Consider the following 21,155-nt stretch of genomic DNA (forward strand, 5'->3'; position numbering starts at 1 on the left):
GTATATGTTTATGTCTATGTATATGTACTGTGCTTATGTCTATGTATGCTGTGTATGTTAGGTGCGGATGTCTATGTTAAGTGTATATGTGAGATGCTTATGTTAGATGTACATGTTAGATTGATGCCTATGTTAGCCCTCCCCCCCCCCCCCAAAAAAAAACAAACAGATGGGGGTAGTCATTACATATGGAGAGCTCATTGATTCAAAATGAAAAGAAATACTATTATAATAGAAATAATCTTTTTTTACTTTGTCAGGTATTTACTTACTTCCAGATTTATGCATTTAAGATTTTACAATTTATTTCAAGATTACTCTATTTAATAATGGTAATTTATTTTTTGATACTTTTATTTAGTAAAGCTACTTTAGGTGGGACTTTTATTTTTTAACCCCATTGTGTCTAGCAATCTTCAATGAAAATCCATGCTCTACATCAGAGATCTTCAACATGGAGGTGACACCATATTTGTACTTCGGCAACCCCACACTGAAATAAAATATAAACAGTTGGGGAAAGTCACTATAGGCTTTATTTGCAAGAATATGTTCCTTAAAATAATGAAATAAATCCACAACCAAAACTGCTCATCTCACAAATTACAAACATTTTGCAACCATAACTGACAATCATGAAAATAACTTTTTTTCATTTTAACTGAAAATGCATTATTTTATTTTATATCGCAGACAAACTTAAACTGATGTCAATGAAACTAACCTTTGACCTCACACACTAGAACAACAACAACAAAACAAAAAAATCAAGTTTGATTCTAAAGGAATCCAAACGTTGGAGCCTGTATCAGGCCAGACTCCATGTAGAGCACAAAGCTGTCATAGGTCTGGTGGATGGGGAGGCGCAGAGTGACCTCACAGGTGTTCGCCTCTGGATACAGTTTTCTACTGCCATCATCACATTGAAGAAACTCAATGGTTGGACGTCGGGGAAACCCAAGTGGGGGGATTGAGTTCAATACTGAAACAAACACTAATATTTGTTCCAGTGTCACTGGTCGCGTTCCCTCTATAAAAAGTAAAACACAGAAAGTAAAAAATGTTACATTGAAATTATACTGTGGTTTCTAAGTGTCCTAATTATCAATTGATTCTTTAACTGGTTTCATAACAATAACTACATACATGAGAAAGGTCGGACATTAAAACAGGGATGGCATTTACAGTAAAGTAATTTTGATATTTAAGTATTGATCTTTTAATGCACTCAATCTACAAATATCTTCTGAGCAATGCAATACTTGTATGTTGAGTAAACAATAAAACACTACCTCCACTCCAGCTGGAGTGGAGGTAGAGAGACGTGTAGCTTGTTATGTTTAGCTCCACAGACAGTGCTCAACAGACCACCTTGTGGTGAAATTACGCTTATTGCTTCTTTAAAGAGTTGATACATCTATTGTAATTGAAAATGTCCTGTACAGATTACAGTGTTATTCATGTTAGTTGGTCTCTTAGAAGGTGGGTCTAAAAATGGAAGCATGAAATCTAACACAGTTCATTAAAAAATAGAAAAGTCATTATCAAAGATTAATTCTAATTAGGCACGCTCATCAAATACCTGAAGGAAAACTAGGGTATAATTGAAGCATCCAATGTGAAGCCATACCATCCACCTCAATCAGCCAGTCATTCCAAAACATGACTGTTTGGTTCTGTGCTCTGTGCCGGTTGCTTCCTGGTTCAGCAAAAGATACACTGAAAAGATCCAGGAGGTCCTGGAGCTGAAGGGCTTTGGGTCCACCCACAAATAGTGGTTCCAGTTCCTCTATGTGGCTTCTTATTTTTTCAGCAAGGCACATGGCATTCATCCCATCCACAAATCTAACCAATCAAAAGAAAGCAAGGCACTTCATGTTAGTTTTCATATATGACCTGGCAAGAATAACTTAAAATGTCTAGATTTGCTGTTTCCCCTTTGGCAAAGTAATTTAAAGGAAATACAAAGTGTAGCAGAATATATAAATTAGAAACCTACACAGAACATTCATATTATAACGTTCCTGCATGAAGCAGAACATATAAAATGTAAACATGTAAAATCTCTCTTTGAAGTCATTACAAGAGTGTTTACCAAAGAAAAGCTCTTACTTATGTTCAATTGCATAAATTTAAATGGGCCATCTCATTTTCCCACTTTGACATAAAACATAATATTTAAGATCAAATATAAAATTTTGTTTTTGTTTACTGCTCCAAAGCTTTGTGTGTCCTTCCTTCGACATATGCCCTTAGAGCTTGTTGTGTAAAGTACTCCTTTTCATCCAGACTTCGGAGACCTGCAGAACAGCCAAGAAGACAAAGAGAACCTGAAGCCTCCATTATGGCATCCCGAGTTTCTGCAGTTATTACCTGTGTAACAGCAAATGGGGAAATAATAAACATACACTTAATTAGAGCCATTCAAGGAAGCTTATTTGGATGTCCAAATGTGATATTTGTGAGCAATTTCAGTTCCAATATGTCATGACCCCACAGCTTATAGACTTTTTTTCAATACCCTCCTGGTCTCATACTCAATTTACCCAAATATAACAGTATTACCTACCCTTTGCAGTTGCTCCTGCAGTTCTCTGTCATCCACTTCTTCAAGAGTGACTGGGGGTGTTGGACGACTGGCTATGCTGTGGTATAATCGCCAGGAAAAAAATAAGGGCTTGATTCCTCCATGGACAAGGGCCACACTTATCATTTGTCCCAGATTCCTGTAGTCGCCATTATCTACACCTAAAAAATTAAAGTGAAACCACCAAACACATGGACACAAGAAAACAGTTTATCAGAATTGACATCACAGTGCCAAAAATGTTAAAAACAAGCAAGTGACTTCAAATTGTATGATAGTGTGGCATACTCCGAGACACCAAGGACAGATTCTAGTTGTAGTCGGGGCCATTAAAAAAAGAGCTGTCTTTTATTTCTGTGATTAGCAGGCGAAGGAACTCCCTAGTTGGCCCCCCGTCATCCACAGCTCCCTCTGTTACCCCGGCAGTGTCGACAAAGGTAACATTGAGCCTATGCCAAGGAGAAAATCTTTGTCTTTTGAATGCTCTAAAAGCACTTTCAAGAACAGAGTCCCTCATCACATTGACATAGTTAGACCGAGGAGGTGTCCCTTCATCCACCAGACTAGTAAGACTTTGCAGTATTGCAGCAGCATCCAGCCTGCAATGGATCCAACATTTAACCATCATTATAATTGTGCTCAAATTTGATCAAAGTTGTACTTGTGACTTTTGCAAGTGTGACATCTTGTATAGACTCCATACCCCTGTAACATGTCTAAATTAAGGACTATGAGTAGCTGAAATGTATAGAGGGTGTGAGATTTACGTCAAATTTCCACTTACTCATTTTCAATTTCTGCAGTGGACTGCGTGTCGATGTTGCTGATATTTGGTATCAAAATGGGGGACCTATGAAAAACCAACAACAAGGAACGGTATAACAAACTATAAGGTGACTTATCTTATGGTTGTCCCCTTGATATCTACAAATGAGGGCTGGACTTCATGTGACCTTCTCTAAATTTTGTAATCGTAGCCGTCCACCTGTGCTATGTTTCAACACTTTTTCAACAACATGCTGTTGTCTACAAAGGAGCTTATTGGCAAAAATCACATGGTTTGATCATGAATAGAACAATAATTGTCCTGGTTTAAAAACAATGTATTTAAACAGTCCTCCTGTGGGAATATTTTTTACTGGAAAACAACCATGATCAAACAGCAACTTGCAAGATCTGTAGGCTGGACTTGTTGGAAGAAAAGAAGGGCTCGCATTAATACTCAGAGTAGGTTTGTTTTAAAAACTGGCCGAGCTACCGCACCCTGTTGGCGGTCAGACGCTTCGGAGTACCTCCGGTCCTTGGTCCTCAGAAGCAATCCGTTTTGAGAAGCCCTTCTTAAAAGGTTGAAACTGTTGTGGAGGCCACTGATTAAGTAAGTCTTGAAAATAACTGAATAACAATAAACAATAAATACTTAAATTTTCCTCAATTAGCCCAAAAAATAATTCAGGGGCATTTAGCAAGATTATATTTTTAAAATTAATGTAAAAATGCACTTACTCCTCTATCTGTACTTCTGCAGATTGACAAGATGAGGTTTCAGTTTCCTGAAATGACAAACGATATGGAAGACAAATAAAATGAATTGTCAAATATTTTTTTATTATTTAAGACATTATAAAAACTGGCATTTGCCTACCAAACCATTTTCACATGTTTTCACAGTTCGTAGCTTTATTTGTATAATTAAAACTGCAAAAACCACCTGGAGGGACAAGATTATGGCTGTGGCAAGGTCTTCATCGTCATCACGTTTTGTACTAAAAGAAACACATGTAACTCAAGTTATGCTCTGTCATTATACATTTTCAAAAAACCAATTAACCAACACTTATTCACAGACCAGTTATTATAAGTTGTGTAACATGTAACATTTATATGTTCAGTTACAAAGGACAGACAAATTTGCATATGTGCACACAAAATATGCGCAGAACAGGTAAACCTACAAGTTTTATATGTTTAATTACTCTGATCATTACTACTATGTCTTTTCATAACCATAAAATACAAACCGTTCAGATCAGTTGTGTTGCTATTGTTATGGTAACTGCTGTATTCTTATATCCCAAAAGTAGTATTGTTCAATTTGCAATAAGAAAGTTGGTGTTTTTGTTTCCAAAAAGGAACATACCCTTCCTCTGTGCATTCTGGTGACCTCTTCAGACAATGTTTTTCATTTTTTTGGCTGAAAAAAGAGTATATAACAATAGCTTAATTTATCATACCTTGGATTACAGAGAGCTAGGCATTGCAAATAACAATACGACCCAGAAAGAGATCAGCTTACTATGTATCACTTAGATTTTACAGAATGCATAGTCCTTCAACTGTACATTACACACATACCAAGTTCTTAAGCATCACACAATTATTTTTCTCACTAGCACTCATCTCACATAAACACCAAAATATAAAATATATAGGGTCAATACCATAGATGAAAATGTCCCTGCAGTTCAAATAGTGGAAAGTCCTTGTCACAATTCAAACAGCGTTCCATAACAGGACAAACCTAAAACAGATATAACCAAAAAGGTGGAGAAGCTTAAAACATGTCTTTATACCAAAACATCAATTTTTAAGGCATATTTGTGTCTACCTCCTCTATTGGTGTGTTTAGTGTAAGTCCCCGCTGCAATGGAATAATGTAGAGAGGGGCTCTCTTGATGTCAACCTCATGCCTTAGGAACTGGATGCTATATCCCAAAGGAGGGATAGGGATCTTAATTAAGCGCTTTCCTCTGTCACTCTTAGCCAGAGTGTAGCCACCAGCATCCCTCAGTGGTGGAAAGGTGCTGTATAAGTGCTCAGTCAGATATGTGTGATCACCCATATTGTTGTGAAAGTGTATTACTTTTTTCCCTATCCCACAGGCTTCATAAAACCTGCTTTCCTCTAAATGTGGCACAGAGAGCATCTCAGGTTCAGGTAGGCAAACAAAGGTATGTATCCAAGGAACCTCTCTTTTACGTTTCACTGACTTCCCTCGCATTGGAGTGCTACGAGTTCTAAAAAGTCTGGCAAGGTTGGCCTGCATTTCTTCCTCACTGGTGGATTGCGGTGAAAAGGAAGCATAAGGAGAAGCTCAAAGATCGGCCTTGCATTGCTCTGAAGACGTGACTGTGTTGAATTCGACCCTGATGGGAGACTGACAGGGCGTGGCACATAAAAAACTATGAGGAGACTGATGAACAGATGACGTTGAGAAAGGTGCAGCTGGCATTGTCATGGAATATAATGCAGATGTGGCTACAGATGAAGTTGAGGCTATTGCATGTGTGTCTGTTGAAGAGGAACTTAATCCAGTTGATGAACCATGGGTTATGGTGCTGGACAATCTCTCTTCCAGCATGGAAGTTGTTCTTTGCATTTGGTGCAATAAATGTTGCAAGTCTGTGGCGCTCCTGCAATTTCACAGAAGGAACAGATTAAACTAAAGACAATTGGTCAAATGAAAATGCAAGAGATCACATCATATCAAATCATTGTATTTATATAGCACCAATTGGAGACATTTCATCTCAAGACGCTTTACAGTGCGACACACTGGTTAAAAATTCTTCTATCTAAGGAAACCCAGCTGATTGCATCACGTTAGTGGCTTGGCAGAATTCACTTGTCCTGGATGAGAATGTTGCAACATTGGAGAGTTACTTGAACTAGTGTTGTTTACTTTACAGCAATCCCTCATACCGAGCATGCATGTATTGACAGTGGAGAGGAAACCTCCCCTTCAACAGAAAGAAACCTCCAGCAGAACAAGAAACAGGCAACTGTCAACAACCAACACCCATATGGTCGTGGCAGAAGGCCCATAACAATTATTTTGTGCTTTTTCTTTCTTATGCCACTACAAAGCCAATAAACGTCATCTGGAAGTAGAAAACAACAATTTATCACAGCACTATTTTACCATTTTTTTCCGGCTGCTACACTAACTGATAAAAAAATGACTTGATAAAAAGAAAAATTGGTTCACCAAAACAGACCGATATGTTAGACTCATCATCTTATAGTACATCTAATAACTGTCCAAAAATCCTGGGATAGACTAAAATACTATTGGATAGAAAACAAGTATTAAGTACAGTAAATAAAAATGAAACACTCACATATTGTCCTTATTGATGTTTTCCATCTTTGGCGTATTGAGGAATTGCTTTCCCTAATTAATAAATACACAAAGACAAATGAAAAAGCCAGCATTCAGTGTGTATTTGTCATGATTCCAGCCCTTCAGCTCACCTTGACTGTGCTGATTACTCATTGCCTTCACCTGCACTGGGCTGCTCCTATTTAATCAGCTGCTCGTCACCAGCTCAGTGTGAGATCGTCTGTTGCCCCTGTCACAGCTTTCAAGCCTTGATTCATGTTTCAAGAGTTTTTTCTGGTTATCTGATCCTGCCTGTTTTTTGACCACAGATTTCTGCCTTGTCCTTCTGCTGTTCAGAAAAGTCCTGACCTCACGTTGCTGAAACCTGCCTGTCTCTGACTTTGTCTCTGGATTACTGGACTATCCCTGCCTGAAACCCTCCAGTGCTTTACCTTGGATTGTCTCCCGCTTCTGCATCTGGTTGGTGGAAATATTCTCTGTCTCCTGTTTGTTCCTGGAACCCCCAAGACCTCCTGTTGTCCACTTCCCCTTCCTCCCCAGCTGGATTTCAATTCCCTGATAAACCTCCATTCCTGTCCTTCCTGTCTGACCGCTTCAGTGGAACCTCTTCTACCCAATTATTATTATTTTTTTTTATATTAAAACTTTTGGTTAACCATTCACTTGTCTGGCTGCGTTTTGGGTTCTGGTTGAGTTGCATCATCGTTACAGTATTACATCTTAGAGGTAGTATTTTAGGAGGCAAAATTATATCAGAAGTTGCCGTCATTAATACATATCCCAGTTAGTTCAATGACGTTACTGATTGACTAATAGATTGGTTGATTGACAGATTACAGAATACTTCCAAACTGTACATTAATCAGTCTCATGGAAAAAAAATTACCCACTATGCCTTACAGGTAAGTTATTATAGGTGGTAAAAGGACTCAGATTCTTCACTTACACTCTATGGAATACATCATAGGCTTAAAAATTAAATGTCATTTGCCTTTTTCACCATGTGTGACATTTATTCTCTTAAACCTTTACTTTTCAAAATTCAATATATATTAATGCTGCTGTGAAAAGATAAGTAATGAAATGAAATGTTTGATTTGCACTAGCAGTAACTATCAATTAATAGCGTAGGCAACTTCCAAATGATTCTTTTTCGTGTTTTATATTGGTAAATGTTAACAGCAGCATTTTATTTTTCATTGAAAAAAATCCTGGATGAGCATGTAACAACAGTTGGCATTCACTTGCATAATGTCATCATCTCAGCTTGGACTCCTGCTTTACTTGTACTGCCATACTTGCACAATGATCACCTGCACTGTTGTACCGCTATGGCATCCTATACTGCTCTACATTTAGTCTCACTCACTTAAAACTGTGCACATATATTTATATTATATTGTAGATATGTTTATACTGTTTAATTTGTACTGTATTGCACCGACTACGCCGAAGCAAATTCCTTGTATGTCCAAAAACGTACTTGGCAATTAAGCTTTTCTAATACTGATCTTTTAGCAATTCCTCACAGAAAGAAATGAAGTGTGTGAACAATAAAAAAACAAGCAGCAGCAAATTGAGATTCATCATTTTTATATTCAGGAAAAAAATAATTTCATTTCCTTTAACATTAACATGTACTGTAACTCAATTAAGTTATCTCCGTTTAGAAAAAGGTCCCAGCCCTACAGCTAGGGGGCGCAAATCTCCCTCTTACGTGTTCGCCGCCATGACATTGAAGTGACTAGTAGCACAGCGTGGACAGCGGCAGGCTAATCTGCAAAAACTAAATAACGAGCTGAAGACTATTTAAAACACAGTATCGATACTGTAGACTCCATCTCGAATTAAAAAACAACAGTAAAGGTAAATAAGTTATTGATATCTTAAGCTTTGTGAAAGATATGTATGGCGGCTAATTTCGGCTGCTAATTCCAGAGGTTTAGCAGGTAGAGAAATGATATTCACACACTTGGAGAGAGTGGAGTTTGGGCTTTCATTTCTCCATTTAATCTAGTCGCTTATTCATGGAATTGTGTCTTTTTTTCAGAAAATGTTTGCAACAATTGTGCTAGCGGAAGTGCTGCAGTCTCCTTTTACCAGATGCGCAAAGTAAAAGTAACAATAAGTAAATGGTTCTAAAATTGATTTAAAAGTAAAAAAAATAAAAAGATCATTTGCAGTGAGCCGAAATAACTAGTTTATTAACTGTACCAAATTGAAGGAGTTCTAGGCACACAACTTAGGTATTACGTTTTTACTCTGTTGCTCAAAACCCGCAACGTTTCCCAGTTTAACGTCTTCATCTCTAGACTCCCTCAGAACTCGCAGTTGACTTCTGTCGTGTTCCCTCCAAAAAGAAAGATACTTTCTGTGGTATATTTCATTTTGCATATAGTAGTAAGGAGCCACTTTGATTGTATAAGGAGTAGAAAGAACAGATCTTTTTTGTTAAAATTCAGGGAACAAAAGTAAACGGTCGTGCGAAAAATAATTGCCTCAAGCACAGATAACTTAAAATGTCACTGAGGGTGCAGTAATAGCACTTTATGACTTCCTACTTCTGCAAGTTGGTGATGTTCATATTTAGCCCATGAAAAAAAGTCCCGACTTTACATAAAATACGGGTTAACAACATTAGTTTTAATACAATTAAAACTCTGTATCGTTATTCTGTATCCAGAGGCGAACACCTGTGAGGTCACTCTGCGCCTCTCCATCCACCAGAACTATGACAGCTTTGTGCTCTACATGGAGTCTGGCCTGATACAGGCTCCAACGTTTGGATTCCTTTAGAATCAAACTTGATTTTTTTGTTTTGTTGTTGTTGTTCTAGTGTGTGAGGTCAAAGGTTAGTTTCATTAACATCAGTTTAAGTTTGTCTGCGATATAAAATAAAATAATGCATTTTCAGTTAAAATGAAAAAAAGTTATTTTCATGATTGTCAGTTATGGTTGCAAAATGTTTGTAATTTGTGAGATGAGCAGTTTTGGTTGTGGATTTATTTCATTATTTTAAGGAACATATTCTTGCAAATAAAGCCTATAGTGACTTTCCCCAACTGTTTATATTTTATTCCAGTGTGGGGTTGCCGAAGTACAGATATGGTGTCACCTCCATGTTGAAGATCTCTGATGTAGAGCATGGATTTTCATTGAAGATTGCTAGACACAATGGGGTTAAAAAATAAAAGTCCCACCTAAAGTAGCTTTACCAAATAAAAGTATAAAAAATAAAATACCATTATTAAATAGAGTAATCTTGAAATAAATTGTAAAATCTTAATTGCATAAATCTGGAAGTAAGTAAATACCTGACAAAGTAAAAAAAGATTATTTCTATTATATATTTTGTTTTATTTCATGGGGACATTTATTTATCGGATGGAGTATTTATGAATAATTATAATAGTGTTTCTTTTCATTTTGAATTAATGAGCTCTCCATATATGACTACCCCCATCTGTTTAGTTTTTTTTTTCTGGGGGGGAGGGGGGGGGAGGGCTAACATAGGCATCTATCTAACATGTACATCTAACATAAGCATCTAACATATACACTTAACATAAGCATCTAACAATATACACTTAACATAAGCATCTAACATGTACACTTAACATAAGCATCTAACATGTACACCTAACATAAGCAACTAACATATACATTTAACATAAGCATCTAACATGTACACTTAACATGTACATCTAACATAAGCATCTCACATATACACTTAACATAAGCATCTCACATATACACTTAACATAAGCATCTCACATATACACTTAACATAAGCGCCTAACATGTACATCTCACATATACACTTAACATAGACATAAGCACCTCACATACACAGCATACATAGACATAAGCACAGCACATAAACATATACATAGACACATAAACATATACATAGACACATATACATATTTTTGGCACTAATGGAACCCCATACAGGTTAACCGTTATAGCAACAAGTGAATGAACCTTGCTGAAGAAGTAGAAGTCAGGTTACCAAAGACATTTCTGTGTCGTTCCCTTTTTCCTGCCTAATTGGAAACACATTTTTTTCACCAACTTGTAAAGAAAAAGCGACAGGAAGGGGGTGGAGTGAGAAAGAGATGAAAAGCAACCCTGAGACTGACACAGAGATTTAAAGACATGCTCAAATTAACCTTCTTTATTAATATATTAAAAACAGGTGTGTTCTTCTGTCTGAAGGCGCTGCTGTCTGTGAAGGTAAAACTTTCGCACGTGGAGTTCTCAAAGAGCGTTTGGTTGAAACAGCTATGTCTGCAAAATTTACATCATCTGTGAACACTTAGTGAGGTGTTAGGACTAAACCAACCATTGGCTTTGGCATGAAATGGAGCATCAGAGGCATTTTACATGGAACAAGACACACAAAGAAACTGTAGCGTTTGAAATATTTTTATTATACCAGAGTAAAAAATGGACCCAGCCTATGGGAAAAATAACTTTTAAAAGGACCTGCTGTACATTGTCCAAAAAAGAAAGTATCACTTATAGGACAACCTAGTAGCAGTATCTTAAAGTAGTTTCCAAATGATATTTATCATTTTCCACATTGTTGTGGTGAAAACATTACACACTGTTTTTCAAAAAATTGGTTTAGTTCATTTAAGGTTTTGACCTTTTGTTTCTTAACAGCAATTTTAAGGTCTTGCCACAGTATTTCAGTCTGGTTGAAGTCTTTTACTTTGACTGGGCCATGGCAAAATCTTGATTATTGTCCATTTCATCTTCTGTAGGTTTGTCAGTTGGGTTGTCATGTTGTATAGGCAAATTTCAGCCTAACATTTGCTGAAAGAACGATGTAGTTGCATTAGACTCCTGAATACTTTGGTGTGCAGAGACACTTTGGCTACTTGGTAAAATCAGTGACTGAATGGTGCCCTGTTCATGTCAAGCCTGGATTTCCCACCACTTCACATGACTTTATTGAAAGCATTAGAATCATTAGAATCAAAATCTCTCTGAACCCACCCCAAAACTCAGCATGACCTCAGTTTCTGGTATTGAGCTTCTCTTGTATTTTTTGTGGTTTGGCTCAAACACTGTAAAATTTTACATAATGCAATTGACAAAATATGGGGCAGAAAAAGACACAAAATTACAATACCTTTAATGAAACGTGAATACCAAACATAGGAGGGTGTACTGTAGTCACTTCAAGTGTAGGGAAGTGCAGCCAAGGTTTGGAGAGGATTGGCAGCAACCACAAAGAAGCCAGTGATAGAGGGGGCTGGGGTGGGGTGGTGGGGTTAGGGGGATTTGTTTGCTTTGAGGGATTTGTAGAAATGCTTCCATAACCACTGTGCTGCATTTGTGCTTGTGTTGTTACAGAAGTCCCTCTATGACACACGGGTCTAACAGACCAAATTTAAACCATGGTGTCCCACAATGAGAAGCAAACATCTATGTGTTGGCCACAGAATAATCCCACCTACTGTACTAGAGGAAACCCATGCTTGCACTGCTCCAGGCAGATGTGTGTTAAACTGTTCATCTGTGCTGACGTTAAATTTTTTTCTGAAATATGTATGCCCCAAATACATCCCAGAAATACTCTCAAGCAGAATTTAACTATTAATCACTTCTTTTAAATGAAGAATATAAAGGTTTTTATGTGTGTTAGATGTGTTCTTCACTTTAGCATGAAAAAAAATATTGTGGAAACTCTAAACTCCTGGGCATTCTCATCTCTGCCAGCCTCTACTGGTCCCACAACACCAAGGACCTTGTGAAGGTCCAGCAAATGCTATGCTTTCTGCATGTCCTGGAGAAAAACAATCTGGACAAGAAGCTGCTGCTGGCATTTTTGTCATTCCTCTGCTGGGAGTACACTAGCATACAGTCTTAGTTTGTGGACAACAGGCTCCACAGCTGAGGACAGGAAGGCTGTGTAGAGGGTCATCAACACCACCCAAGAAATCCTTCTCTCGGGATGCCATTCCATATCCTGCTGCATCTGCCAATTGCAAAATTCTATTGTATTCTATTCTATTCTATTCTATTGAATGAGATTTTAATTGCTTCTTCAAATATATTTGCTCGAACAAATCACTTTGTTTTTTTTTCAAAAATGTGATACTTTTGAGAGCCTTTTAAGCATCCCTACCAGAGGTGTTGTGTGAACTCATTCACTAAAGAGACATTTACAAAGGTAAGAATGATGTTTGTATCACTTTTATAGTCAGTTTAGGCACTGAACTTGCCTTTTTAAACACTTTTTTCATATTATTTCCATTAATTATCATTGATCATTGATTTTGTTAGATCTTTTAGTCATTTTGACATCATTTAAATTAGCCACTAACACCATAACCTTTAGTCCAGACCCAGATGAGTTTACTATGTCAAACCTCAGCCATTAAGATAGCCATCTAAGATGGTCATGTATTTTTCATTAGATACATGCATCAGTACCACTGACAACATGCATTGTTTTTAAAAGTGCGCACACACTGACATTTACTGCATCTGGAAACATTTATATAGGTTTTGGTAGTAAATAAACCACCATAATTTCAGGAATGTAAGGAAACAATTGGTTGCCCTAAACAAGTAGGGGGATTTCTTAATAAGTTTCTTGAAGAAAGTCAGTGTGGGAGGAAGCCTAGTACCCAGAGAGATGTACGCATGCACGGGGCAGAACATGCAAACTCCATGCAGAAAGACCCCCAACTGGGAGTCGGAACCAGGACCTTCTTGCTGCAAGGCAACTGTGCTAAACACTGTGCCACCGTGCAGCCCATGCATTTGAGAACAGTCAGTCATTTTCTACTGCTTATTCCATAGTGGGTCGCAGGGGAGCTGGTGCCTATCTCCAGCAGTCTATGGGTAAGAAGCAGGGTACACCCTGGACAGGTCACCAGTCCATTGCAAGGCAACACACAAACAACCATGCACACACTCATTCATACACCAAAGGGCAATTTAGAGTTACCAATTAACCTAACAGGCATGTCTTTGGACTGTGGGAGGAAGCCAGAGTACCTGGTGAGAACCCACACATGCACGGGGAGAACATGCAAACTCCATGCAGAAAGACCACAGGCCAGGAATCGAACCCAGGACCTTCTTGCTGCAAGGCAACAGTGCTACCAACTGCGCCACCGTGCAGCCCAATTTGAGAACATACATGTTTAAATCACTTGTGCATGAGATGTGCATGTGCTGCTGTCAACAAGGATTCCTCCATTCAAATGTTTTCAAGAATTTAAAGCTGCAAAAAAACAACCTTGTATCCTTGCCTGGAGTGCCAATTGATACATTATCTTATGAGGTGTGTCATTCAGATTTGCAAGAAACTGTCACAGACATAATTTAGAGTAAAACAATCTGTTCCCACTCAGCCTCTTTTACCGCACCGTAGGATATGTTTATCAATGACACTGAGCTGTGTGTCTTTTAAAAACACTGACTTGTTTGTGACTAGATTGCTAAATTATAATTTAAAAGACAGCTAAAGCATTTTTATATAGAGAAGATACAGTTTTGTTGGACCATGACGTCCCACAGGTGTACATAATAAATGTTAAGGGCAATGAGGATTAACACTCTATTTGAGCGGATGGTGGAAAAGCAAACCATTATTTATGGTTCAACCAGTAAACACTAGAGCAGGGTTAAGGACTGGTTGACATGTATTCCTTTTTATGCAATCTCTTTTGTCTAATCACTAAAGGAACAAAGCTGTCTCCCTATACTGTATGTCTCTTTTTGTCTCTGCTTTTGAAATTAGATGGAGCTGGGGGGCTTTCCTTTTTTTTTACTAAGTTATGTTTTGTTGCATCATTTTGTTTTATGAAACACTAAATAGATATTTATTTGATCTCTTTTTATGTTGTTTTTCTGGCTCTCACCTTCTCACCTTCATTCAAGTGCTGCTAATGTTCAGCCAAAAAAAAAAACCCTTCTTAAGCCCTTTCCGGCACTAGTTTAGTATGGCTAGCTCTTTTCAGGAAATTTTTGTGTTTAACTCAGAATCCCCACTTCAATTCAATTCAATTCAATTGACGTTATTTATATAGCGCCAATTCACAACACATGTCGTCTCAAGGCACTTCACAAAGTCAGGTACATACAGATTAAAATTAATCCTAACCATTGAACGGTGCAGTCAGATTCAGTTATTTATTCAAATTGGATAAAAAAGATTTTCTATCTAAGGAAACCCAGCAGATTGCATCGAGTCAGAGATCTGTAGCATTCACTCCTCCTGGATGAGCATGCAGCAACAGTCACTTGCGTTGACTTTGCAAAAATTCCTCATACTGAGCATGCAAGGAGTGACAGTGGAGAGGAAAAACTCCCTTTTAACAGAAAGAAACCTCCAGCAGAACCAGGCTCAGTGTGAGTGGCCATCTGCCACGACCGACTGGGGTTTGAGAGAACAGAGCAGAGACACGAAGAGAGCAAAGAAGCACTGATCCAGGAGTACTTTCTATGGGAAGGAAAAGTAAACGTTAATGGATGTATCTCCTTTAGTCGTTTCATCTAGAAAGAAAGAACAGATAAACTCTGGGCCAGTTTTCAATGTTAGAGTCTGAAAGACAGCACATATAATTACTTTTTATCTAATCTGAGTTATTCTGGAAAAGAACTGGCAAAAATATCAGTCTTGCAATACATGAAATGCTACAAACATACCCCGAAGACTTCTACCTGTAATTGCAGCAACACTTGATTCTAAAAAACATCATTCTAGTTGGGCTAAATATAAAAGCACACCACACAGTTTTTTTCTTTTTTGTCAAACAATTATTTTCTTTTTGCTTCACAAGTGTGGACTACTTTGTGTTGATCTATCACATACAATCCTAGTAAAATACGGTGAAGTCTGTGATTATTTATATTTTTGCAATGCATTGTACATTCCTTGCACAAACATACTGACTTTAAAAGGCACACATTCTGGTCTCTCTCTCTTTCTTTTTCTCTCTCTCTCTTTGTGACATTTAGCTGCACAGATAAGAGCTTGACATTTTGAATGTGTTTATGTTGGATAAAGGTCTCTTCCTTGCATTTAACTACAGTTAGGAAAACCATAACCCCACTCCAATTCCCAGAGATAAGTCATTTGGTAATTGTGTGTTTTAAAAGGCAGGTAATAATTAATATTACACACTGACACTATATTGGCTATAAAGGAATTCAAGTGAACAACATACAAAAAAGTATAGACCAGAGAGAGGCGTAAGAAAAGTCAGAGGCTCAGAGGTTTAAAGGAGGGTTGAGTTTCTTTTTCAAAGAGCAGAGAGGGTTAGTTTGGGTGAAATGGAGGGAAAAAGACGGGGCGGGTGGGGGTACATAAACAACTCAGGAGCAGTGGGGTGAATGACATCACAATCTAAACAAAACTCTTTGGCAGGACTGAAACAAAATACTGAATATGAGCTATCATGTATGTGTTTGGTTATGGAAAGCGGTGGGTAAGAAGTCCAGAAGAACAAAGAGCCAATTTCATCATCATCCTGTGTAATGTGGTTTATGACCTCATGCTTGATTTCAAATAGAGGTTTATTGAGCAATACACGTATTGGAGTCCTTTATTGTTCTTCATATTTTTGGCTCTAAGCAACAGAATAAATAATTTACAGTTCTTGACAGAGATGATTTTATGTGGGTGGAAGTTTTGCTCTTGAATGATTTGGAAACAATGTAAACATATGAGATTAATAATTTGCTTTTGCCATATCTGTTTTTTTTTTTTTTCAACCGTCATTTGTGTGTTGGCTAATCTTTTTCATCTCGTCATGTTTGCCTCAGACACTTTTTTTTTTTAGGATTAATGTGGCAGCTCAAATGATCGTCAAAGGACGAAAGTAATAAAGCTTGTACATATAGCTGTCAGCGGATCTTCCTCTCTCATGCTTTTTGTCAGCGGCAAAATGTCAATGAAATACAGATGATAGATTAGACAGGTGGCAGGTGATCAAGTTTTCCATTAGTGTTGTCTTCACAGCCACTGTCACTATAAAAAAAAACCCAAAAAAACAAGGTTGACTTTCAATGTCCACTTAAAGCTGATGTCTCATAAAATCTTTCCAACACAAAACAGATGAAAACATACACAAGAGAGGTAATTTTTTTAAGCAATTAATTTCATTGCATTGTGAGCTGGATGTCAAAAACCTTCGCACCTACCATACTGTGATTCTAAAGTGTACACACCCCTGTTTAAATGCAAGGTTTTTGTACAAAAACAATTTTTCCATTTGAAAGGTACCCATCCCTAGAGACACCTCTCCAAAACTGAGGAAAGATGACACTGAAACTGGTCAGTGAGGCTCCAAGAGACCAACAGCACCACTGAAGAGTTTCAAGAAGTGCTGGTTGTGTTTGAAAACATGCCATTTTTTTCTGTCTTTTTTGTTATGCCTTTGAGCTTATCCTTTTCTTTACTCCTTCTTTACCTTTTCATTTCAGAAGCACTTGATAAAATAAAACAAGGAATGGAAAGTCTTGCAGAGGGGGTGGCAGTAGGGGGTGCCAAGTCAGTATTCATGTAAAATCGCCACTCGGTCCAAATACCTGTCAGTTTTGACCCAAATCTCTCAGGTGTCATTGAAAACTAAAGGTGAAGAGGAATTTAATTTTTCAGCATCACAGACAATTCCAGTTATTCCAGTTATAAAACAAATCAACAAAAGAATGACTTCATGACTTCATTAATTCATGAAAATTAATGGAATGCTCTACTCAGGGTCCAGAACTATCTTCGACAGTGGGGTCACCTGAAGAGGTCTCTGGACAATAGATCTCTGATAGAGCTGCAGAACCTTTGCAAAGTGAATTGTATAAATGTTGGTACGTTAATATGTGGGATGCTGATACACGTCTACCAAAGAGGAGTAAAACTGAATCAAAGAGTGGTACAACAGATAATTTGTTTAGGAGTGTGCACACTTAAACAACCCAGTTGTTGCATCTTTACGTATTTGTTTCCCTTCCTACAGATTTATTTGTTTTTCTGTGAAATTGAAGTATAAATGTCGCATTATTTATAAAAAGTTTTGTAAAAAAATGTCCTATAAAAACTATAATTTATTCTGATGTTAGAAAAATCAACAACTGTATCATATGATCTGTTCTCTCTATCTTACTGTCTTCAATTCAAACACATCAGTATATGTGCATCTCTGTGCAGTCACAGAGAAGAAGGCGCTCAAGCAAATAACCATGTTTAAATGCACACACAAGCACACTCCTAAACACACGGCGGCCTGTGGCATGACAGCTGTTTGTTATTGAGTCAGTGAGGGCAGTGGGGTCTGGTGTTTGTGGCTCACACTCTTACTGTGGCATTAGGGTCATTGCATCATAGTGTATGTTTGTGTGTGTAAAATATATATAACATATATTTTTTTACCTCTCCATTTTTTTTTAATATTTAAGAATATGCATTCATCTACCCTACCTTCAATTAAAACAATAAACTATATAAAGAAAACAAAACTCTTGTCTTTCCTAATTACAAGGCTACATCTGTGTTGAAAGATTTTACATTGAAAACATAAAATGTGAAACTGCCTTTTCAAAATGTTTAAAGTTTTCAAAATATAAATAGATATTTTGGGCACCAAAGGCATATTTCTATAGAGATGATAAAATAGGATAGAAATCCCAGCAAACTGCAAATGGCAGTGAGGACCTTCAGTCTTTATGAATGGTTTTCATTTCCACTGGCCCACTTCAAACAACAAACTTGACAAGGCCCCGCTTCCCTCTTTTCTAATTAAACATAATAAAGTTTAGCCTAGTTGAGTTAAACAATACTTCACTACACAACACCAAACAATGCAACAAAATCCTCAGCATCTATCAATGCTGTATTGTTGCACAGCCAGATCTGCAGTGATGCTTTAACTATTAGCCTATGCCGCTAGGTCAGATAACATCATCAAAGCATAATCATCAAGATTCTAATCATGCTAGCTGTACCGGGTACTTATTTATGTTTACATACCATCTCATTGCTATACAAGGATCTGAACGCAGCCCCCACTAAAGCAGTGCCGCATGGAAAAGCCATTACAGCTGACAGAAAGACCTTTTATTTAGAGAACTGAGCTCAGGTTCACATCAGGAATCAATTACCTTCAACTGCCTTCTTCAGGGAGTAGATGAAGAACGCCCCCCCCCCCCAACACTACCATCTTCTGCATCCCTCCCCCACCTCCTCTCATTCTTTTTCTCAGCAGCGTTCTCAGCCAATGCCAACTATACCTCTTTGAAGCTATATTTCTCCTTTTGTTTCCTCTGTTCTTCCCTGTCTGTTGCCTTCAGTCCTGCTTGCACTTCAGTTTTTTAAGCAAACCCTCCTTTTTCCTTCCTGTCTCTCCCAACATGTGCTTTCACTCTGTTCTCCCCCACCCTTTCCTGCCAGCTCACCTTACTCTATATGTTTCCCTAATTTTTCAGTTTTTCAAAATTGCAAACAGTTGCAAACCTTTCTGACTTTTTTTTCTAGGCCACTAAACCTGTGTTATCACATTGTGCAGCAGGATTTGTAGTTCTTGCATGAATACTGCCCTGCCTTCTTTATGAACAATATACAGCTTTACAAACTTTTTTTTTCTCATTGTCTGACAATGAATCAGACTTAACCAGGCTATCTGAAAAAGCTTTAACAAGTATTGAAAAATAATTATATATGTTTATCCTAACTTTTTCTCTGTGTGACAGCACTAAATTCTATTACATAATGGAAATAAAATTACCATCACAAATCACTAATAGTAGAGCTTTAATAGTAATTTGTAACTATGGTGAACTGCCAAGCAGGCAAAGCATATCCTTCACGTTGAGCTACCACCAGCACTCTCAGTAGTAAATAAAGTGTTCCTTTTGTTGATTGTTTAGTTTACCTTACACAGACTTTCACACAAGATTCTCCCAAAAGCTCTGAAGGTCATCATGTTGAGTCAGTACAAGGTATTGGCCTTTTCTTGGAAATATTGTCTAAGCTGTTTCTGTCTGTAGATAATTTCTTTCTGGGAGGATATGTGGAGTCCAAAAAGGTAACAAATAATTGTGTAAGCCTTTTCAAGTGTCATTTTAGTGATGTCCAACTAGCTGAACATTTTGGCCAACCTAAAACCTCAGGAAGACATCAATTTAGGTAATAAATCATTTTAACAGTGACACATTTATAACCCATCTTCTTCGTTCTGATCCAGCAGGTTGACTTCACAACAGACACATTCTGGTTCTCTGTATTTATTCTAACAAGAGACAAATAAACAAGTTGGTGGTTAACAGCTCCAGCAGCTTTTGCCCCACAGTAACAGACAGCAACAGAATAGGGGAAGAGCTGACTGTGATCGTATAGTGGTTTTAACATAAATTTACAACAATTTTCTGCATGATATTTAACACAGTTAGCAATGAATACATATATTGTGTTAAAAGAAACAGAATACACACAAATATTTAACTTTCAAAGACTATCGTACAATCGGCAACTGAATTGTTACTTTGTATCTAAAAGTAAAACATGCCTAACAAGAGACAAATAAACAAGTTGGTGGTTAGCAGCTCCAGCAGCTTCTGCCCCTATACATTAATAAAATACAATAAATAACTCTAGACAAACTACTGAGTAATCAAATGAACAGTTGATAAAACAGTTAGCAGTTGTAATATTAAACACAGCTGAAATACACAACATTAATTACAATAACATTTTAAAACATTTACAAAATATGGCAAAATCGAATATGAAACAATATCAGTCAGTCATTTTCTACCACAGTAGAAATTCGGTGAAGTTGCTGTCTGTTACCACAGTAACAGACAGCAACAGATTCTGCAGCACCTCTTCAACCATAGCCTGGCCCAGAAGAAGGTTCCGGTGTTGTGGAAGACCTCCTGTCTTTTTCGGTACCAAAGAAAACTCACCCATCAGTCCTCAATGACTATAGACCTGTTGCCCTGTCATCTCACATCATGAAGGTCCTAGAGAGACTCCTGTTGGCCCACCTGAGTAAGCAAACAGAAAACCATCAGGACCCCCTTCAGTTTGCTTATCGCTGTGGAGTTGGAGTTGAAGATGCCATCATACACCTGCTTCAACAAACCCACTGTCATCTGGACAAAGCCAGTAGCACTGTGAGGATCATGTTCTTTGATTTCTCCAGTGCGTTTAATACAATCCAACCTAATTTGCTTTGTCAGAAACTCCAGAAGACTCAGGTGGAGGCTTCAACAATCTCCTGGATCAAAGACTACCTGACAAACAGACCGCAGTTTGTGAGACTGAAGGGTTGTGAGTCTAACCAGGTAGTCAGCAGCACAGGAGCACCACAGGGGACTATACTCTCACCATTCCTTTTCACTCTGTACACCTCAGACCTCCAGTACAAGACAGACTCCTGTCATCTGCAGAAATACTCGGATGATTCTGCAGTCATGGGGTGGATC

General features: G+C 37.7%; 1 protein-coding gene across 4 annotated transcripts; it reads right to left on the reverse strand.

The window, feature by feature from the left end:
• Positions 1-513: 513 nt before the first annotated feature.
• Positions 514-6,889, reverse strand: LOC124872878 (G2/M phase-specific E3 ubiquitin-protein ligase-like). Of its 4 annotated transcripts, XM_047373290.1 has the most exons (11): positions 6,706-6,889; positions 5,193-5,997; positions 5,026-5,105; positions 4,725-4,778; positions 4,296-4,350; positions 4,091-4,137; positions 3,372-3,437; positions 2,570-2,748; positions 2,213-2,373; positions 1,583-1,845; positions 514-1,030 (listed from the first exon to the last, which is right to left on the reverse strand). In XM_047373290.1, the coding sequence occupies exons 2-8, from the start codon at positions 5,628-5,630 to the stop codon at positions 2,739-2,741; spliced, it is 750 nt and encodes a 249-aa protein (XP_047229246.1). In that variant the 5' UTR covers positions 5,631-5,997; positions 6,706-6,889; the 3' UTR covers positions 514-1,030; positions 1,583-1,845; positions 2,213-2,373; positions 2,570-2,738. The 4 variants fall into 4 exon arrangements, with proteins under 4 accessions (XP_047229246.1, XP_047229244.1, XP_047229245.1 ...); XM_047373288.1 differs by lacking the exons at positions 3,372-3,437; positions 4,091-4,137; positions 4,296-4,350; ... (2 more) ...; positions 5,193-5,997; positions 6,706-6,889 and adding an exon at positions 2,876-3,298; XM_047373289.1 differs by lacking the exons at positions 3,372-3,437; positions 4,091-4,137; positions 4,296-4,350; ... (2 more) ...; positions 5,193-5,997; positions 6,706-6,889 and having other exon boundaries at positions 1,631-1,845; positions 2,570-3,304.
• Positions 6,890-21,155: the final 14,266 nt, after the last annotated feature.

This window comes from Girardinichthys multiradiatus, chromosome 8 (genome assembly GCF_021462225.1).
Source record: "Girardinichthys multiradiatus isolate DD_20200921_A chromosome 8, DD_fGirMul_XY1, whole genome shotgun sequence".
In the NCBI taxonomy this organism is placed as follows: domain Eukaryota; kingdom Metazoa; phylum Chordata; class Actinopteri; order Cyprinodontiformes; family Goodeidae; genus Girardinichthys; species Girardinichthys multiradiatus.